At 49.1% G+C, this 5736-nt stretch overlaps 3 protein-coding genes across 3 annotated transcripts; all 3 read left to right on the forward strand.

Annotated features, from left to right (window-relative positions):
• Positions 1–20: 20 nt before the first annotated feature.
• On the forward strand, positions 21–1490 carry LOC102203973 (histone H1-like). The gene has a single exon (XM_005750227.1). It carries the CDS (start codon positions 181–183, stop codon positions 775–777), a length of 597 nt encoding a protein of 198 aa, XP_005750284.1. The 5' UTR covers positions 21–180; the 3' UTR covers positions 778–1490.
• A 102-nt stretch (positions 1491–1592) lies between these two features.
• Positions 1593–2630, forward strand: LOC102203686 (histone H3). The gene has a single exon (XM_005750226.2). The coding sequence runs from the start codon at positions 1657–1659 to the stop codon at positions 2065–2067; it is 411 nt and encodes a 136-aa protein (XP_005750283.1). The 5' UTR covers positions 1593–1656; the 3' UTR covers positions 2068–2630.
• A 1005-nt stretch (positions 2631–3635) lies between these two features.
• LOC102203407 (histone H2B 1/2) lies at positions 3636–4178 on the forward strand. The gene has a single exon (XM_005750225.1). The coding sequence runs from the start codon at positions 3650–3652 to the stop codon at positions 4022–4024; it is 375 nt and encodes a 124-aa protein (XP_005750282.1). The 5' UTR covers positions 3636–3649; the 3' UTR covers positions 4025–4178.
• The last annotated feature ends 1558 nt before the right edge of the window (positions 4179–5736 follow it).

Here is a 5736-nt window from a genome sequence, read left to right on the forward strand (position 1 = left end):
AACGTTTATCAGGGGCCGGTTTGAGCTCCGAAACGCGGCGAAGAAAACACAAGAAGAGCCGCGATTGTAGCGGCAGCAGAGCGGAGGGCTGGCTTCACTCTCCATGGTTCTCATGTGCTTGATAAGTCCCGCCTCCCGCGCGAAGCTCCGACATGCTCAGTACGAAGCTCACGCGCAGACATGGCAGAAGAAGCTCCCGCAGCTGCACCGGCGAAAGCCCCGGCCAAGGCTCCCAAGAAGAAGTCCGCTCCCCGGGCTAAGAAGGACGGACCCAGCCTCCCTAAGCTCATCGTCGCCTCGGTGACAGAGTCGAAGGAGCGCAAGGGGACGTCGCTGGCGGCCATAAAGAAATACCTGACCGCCAAAAATGTGGACGTACCCAAGGCCAACAAACGTATCAACACCGCCGTCGCCAAGCTGGTGGAGAAAGGCATTCTCAGTCAGGTGAAGGGCACCGGGGCTTCCGGCTCCTTCAAGCTTGCTAAGAAAGAACCGAAAGTCGCGAAACCAGCGAAGAAGAAGGCTGCCAAGCCCGCGAAAAAGGCTCCCGCCAAAGCCAAGAAGCCCGCGGTGAAGAAAGTGGCCACCCCGAAGAAATCTCCGGCCAAGAAGGCTGCGAAGAAAGTGGTGAAGAAGAGCCCCAAGAAGGCTGCTCCCAAGAAGCCCAAGGCGGCAGCTAAGAAGCCCAAGTCCCCCGCTAAGAAGGCCGCTCCGAAAAAGCCCAAAGCCGCCAAGAAGCCCGCAAAGAAAACTGCGCCAAAGAAGGCCAAGAAGTAAAAGCTGCTCCCGCACAGAGTGCATCAAAGGCTCTTTTCAGAGCCACCACTGCCTCCGCTACGAGCTCCTCGTTCTGTCTGTCTGTCTGTGCCGGGGACACACAGGCTGCACACTCAGCTTTACGCTTCATGCTCACCTGTGCCTCCACATGCAGAGTAAATTATGGAGACTGAGCTGCTTCAGGTAGTAAATACTGGTCTCCCAGTTAAGCTCACTGAAGGGGGAAATGCATGTTGAATTGTCAGAACATTAGAAACATGAGTTTGAGTCTTATGAATACAATCTGATAATTAGCTAGGCAGTGATTCAATGAAACTTTGAAACCTGAATTATTTCCCAGTCAGTGCTGCAAATATTTCCAGTTTATTCTGGTGCTGATGACAGGAGCTGAAGCTGTGGATGACGGTTTTCTTGGTTTACTAGTTTATTACCTGCTGTTGTTTACAGTTAAATTTGAGTTAGCCCCCCATCTCAAAGACCTCTGTAGACTTCACATCTATAAGCACTGTGCAGTAACCCACACTCTACATTATGTAACACTAATGTATTTTTATTTTTCCCGGTTTGTTCGCACATCGTATCTTTTTGAATAGTGTTCATATGTGTAAAGTGCTGCTGAAGCTGTGCACCCCGCATGTGTGCAGTAGTAGGCGGCGCCGTCTCACTGTACATCTGAATAACAATAAAGAAGTTCTGCTCTGTCTCGCGCTTCATTTTGAACATTTTCGTCCAATAGCTGAGCAGCTGCGGTGCGCGCGCTACCAGATCTGGACCAATCAGCGCTGAGCTCCCGCCTGCAGCCCCTGTATAAAGCCGCTGCTCGCGCTCAGACTTCATTCTCTCTTTCGCTGTTCACGCAGAGGAGCCCGAAGCTGTAAGATGGCCAGGACCAAGCAGACTGCCCGTAAATCCACCGGAGGAAAAGCTCCCAGGAAGCAGCTCGCCACCAAGGCTGCCCGTAAAAGCGCCCCGGCTACCGGAGGCGTGAAGAAGCCCCACCGTTATAGGCCCGGGACTGTTGCTCTCAGGGAGATCCGCCGCTACCAGAAATCCACCGAGCTGCTGATCCGTAAGCTGCCCTTCCAGCGCCTGGTCAGGGAGATCGCTCAGGACTTTAAGACAGACCTGCGCTTCCAGAGCTCCGCCGTCATGGCTCTGCAGGAAGCTAGCGAGGCTTACCTGGTCGGTCTGTTTGAGGACACCAACCTGTGCGCCATCCATGCCAAGAGGGTCACCATCATGCCCAAAGACATCCAGCTTGCCCGTCGCATTCGCGGAGAGAGGGCTTAATCTGATCTGAGACCAGTTTACACCAAACACAACGGCTCTTTTAAGAGCCACGTACACGCACTCAGAGCAGCGGTTTACAGCACAGACTATCACCTGGCCCTCAGTGCTGTTTGGAGTCTGCTGCTCGCTAACAGCGCATGCAGTGTGGGTTAGTGTTGATTGTACTGTATTACTACACAGGTGTGTAGCGGTGCAGGCCCAGCGCAGTTGCGTTTGAGTGGTTCCAGGACTGCAGAGTTCATAAGCAGCTGGATGGAGACACTCTGAGGTTTCAGCTTGGAGGACAAAGTTTCACTGAGCCAGGCTTTAAACCTCATGTTCTCCCTAAAAGTGTTTTATATGAACACAGAAGTTTGGGGAGGGGAGAAAACTAAAGCTCCAGCTCAATATAAAATAAACCGTCTTGCATGGCAGAGATGTGCAATAAGAACAGAGCCATGGCTCAGTGTCTCGCAGCCTCAATATGCACTTCAAGTCATTTATAATTAAATGATCATTGTAACCTGTTTGATCTGCTGCTCAGACGTTTTGCTCCAATCATTAAACTGCTGTTAAATAAAAGCAGGCTGGGCAGAGAGCTACCAGAACTTTCTGTCATTTCAGTTATTGCTGCCAATTAGGATGAAAGTGTGGATTAGTGCACTGTCGTTATGGTTTACATCAGGGGTGGGCAACTGCAGGCCTCGCGGTGTCCTGCAGGCTTTAGATGTGTCCATGATCCATCACAGCTGATTTAAAGGGCTAAATGACTCCTCAGCATTTCTTAGAGTTCTCCAGAGGCCTGGTAATGAACTAACCATGTGATTCAGGTGTGTTGACCCAGGGTGCGATCTAAAACCTGCAGGACACCGGCCCTCGAGGCCTGCAGTTGCCCACCCCTGGTTGACACAATCTGTTCATATACGATCAAACTGCAGCTCACAGCTACTGGAGAGCTTTTTAACTCCAGCCATTGGACCATTTCCCACACCCAGAAACAAACTACACTCTTTTCATACTGCCGACACCTGTACTCACTTTTAATCAGTTTTTTATTCACCTTTCACTTTAATTTGAAAACTGTCTATACTGTATATTCTGTGAATTTATTATCTCACTCCTGTTGCCTGTTTATGCCCCGCCCTTATCTTCAGCGTCATGCTGCTCTGCTGGGTCCTGGGGGATAAACAAAGTCTCTGTTTCTGGCAGCTGCGGCGTCCTGGGCTCTGCAGTCCGCTGTGCGGCTCTCGAAGGACCGTCATTATCAGCCGAGCCTCTCCCGGAGCTTCCGTCGGCTGTCTCGGTCTTTGTGTGATGTTGTAACTCACACATGGATCAATGTTTGTCTGCACACGTACTGAAGCAACACATTTAAATCTGCTCTTCCGCACTCCCGATAAATGTCCCACAGCCCCGTCAGCAGGTTAAATAAAGCACTGCTCTTTTTCTTCGTTGTGCGATTTACCCACTAAAGAAACGGAGCAACAGCTCGACCAATGACAGGCGCGGATCTACACAGCCTTATTTGCATACAGCGGAAATAAAAGAGAGCCGCTCTGCGCTGACGGGCACATTCTCTGCTGTGAAGTAGCAAAAAAGAAAAATGCCTGAACCCGCAAAGTCCGCGCCCAAGAAGGGCTCCAAGAAAGCCGTGACTAAAACCGCCGGCAAGGGAGGCAAGAAGAAGAGAAAGACCAGGAAGGAGAGCTACGCCATCTACGTGTACAAGGTGCTGAAGCAGGTGCACCCCGACACCGGCATCTCCTCCAAGGCCATGAGCATCATGAACTCGTTCGTCAACGACATCTTCGAGCGCATCGCCTCTGAGGCCTCCCGCCTGGCTCACTACAACAAGCGCTCCACCATCACCTCCAGGGAGATCCAGACCGCCGTGCGCCTCCTGCTGCCCGGTGAGCTGGCCAAGCACGCCGTGTCCGAGGGCACCAAGGCCGTGACCAAGTACACCAGCTCCAAGTAAACTGCAGCTCTGCTGCATCCACCCAACGGCTCTTTTCAGAGCCACCCACCTCTGCCGAGGAGCACATGTCCTGCTGTGACGCTCACTGGTCCTAAACACATGTTTAACACGAGTAGTGGGGCACATGTACAACAGGTTTAATAAACCGAGCAGCAGTGATCGAGGCTGTTATCTCTGATCATTCATCTAATAACACTTCCCCCGCGTCCCTCGTGCGTACCCGTTTCCTGCAGTGTGACGGCATTTCCGGATATTTCAGCTACGGAAATGCCCAGTTTTCATCTCCAGACGTGACAACACATAATTACAGGTGAGCTACAATATAAGAGGAGATTTCACAGATTGTCCCGCCCGTGACTTTGTGTGTTTGGTGGTTTAGAAGTCTGAGCCTGACTTATAACTGACTGGTTATAATGTGGGTGTAGTTCATCTGCTTTATATTATGTCACAGCTGTGCCCCTCCACAGCTGGATGGATGGCATTATGACACTAACGCTAATCAGTTTTCCTCATGGAAAATGAGTAAACAAAGGCTGTATCTAGGGCTGGGTTTTTATAATCGATTTATCGATTACAATCGATTCATTAAAATCCTGAATCGATTTAATATAAATGTATTTTGCCCGAAATGCCAGAATCTCAGGTGACATCTCACAAAATTTCAACAACCACCAAACAGCTGAAACAGTAAATGAGAGCAGGAACACGGCTTCTGCACAAAGACTAAACCCGCGGATCAGAATCAGTTAGTGTCGCCTTTCTCACAGTCGGGGCTGAAAGCCGACAGCTCGCTGACTCTGTGTCGGCGCTTTGTGTTCACGCCCTTCTTGCGCCGATTCTAAAGCTGTTAGTTTATCTCCAAACAACATTGACCGAACCAGCAGCAAAAGAAGATCCAAACTTCACATGAACATCGTCATGAACTCACTCTGACTTTTGCTGTTTTGCTTCCACCACGATGCACAGCTCTCTCTCTCTGTACTTCAAGAACAGTTTCCAGTCTAAAAATCTCTTTTCTGCATTATTCGCTTGCTTGTTACACACAAGTCTACCGCTGTTTACAGCCTGTCAGTCGCTGTTTTTTGTTTTTTTTTCCTTTTACTAACTTCCGAAAAGTAAACCTAATTTCTGCCGTTCAATACTGAACAAATTTAGACTTTAAAATTATGCAAAATGCAAAACGCTGTGTCTCTAATAAAACCGCTGTAACGTCAGAGGTGATGTTCATATGTTGATTAATGGTTGTCTTTCGTTTTTGATGTGCTGCAGAATATTTTTATAAAATCCAGAACAGGAAAACCTTCATGTTTTTCTGTTTTATCTTCAGCTGCTTTGACACAAAGGTCTGGCTGTGACGCTCACACCTGTGATAAAGTCTTGCGTGTGTCAGCTTCCTTTTTATAGATACAAAAATATGTAAATGTACCGATCTGAATTATAATATTTCTGACTGTCAAAATTTCCCAGATTCAAATCGAATCGAATTAAATCGAATCGTGGATCGAATCGATTCGGGACCTTGTGAATCGGAATTGAATCGATTCTAGAAATCAGTGATGATACCCAGCCCTGGTTGTATCCCAATCCAGGGTCTGCAGCCTTCGTCTGCCGCATTTCAATTACGTAACTGCGACAGACGAAGGCTGTCCCAATTCAAAGGCTGCTCGAAATGCGGCCCTCACATGCGTCCTTCATTTCCCTGAATTTTAAGG

This window comes from Pundamilia nyererei, unplaced genomic scaffold (assembly GCF_000239375.1).
Source record: "Pundamilia nyererei isolate P.nyererei 1_Seehausen unplaced genomic scaffold, PunNye1.0 scaffold00266, whole genome shotgun sequence".
Taxonomy (NCBI): Eukaryota; Metazoa; Chordata; class Actinopteri; order Cichliformes; family Cichlidae; genus Pundamilia; species Pundamilia nyererei.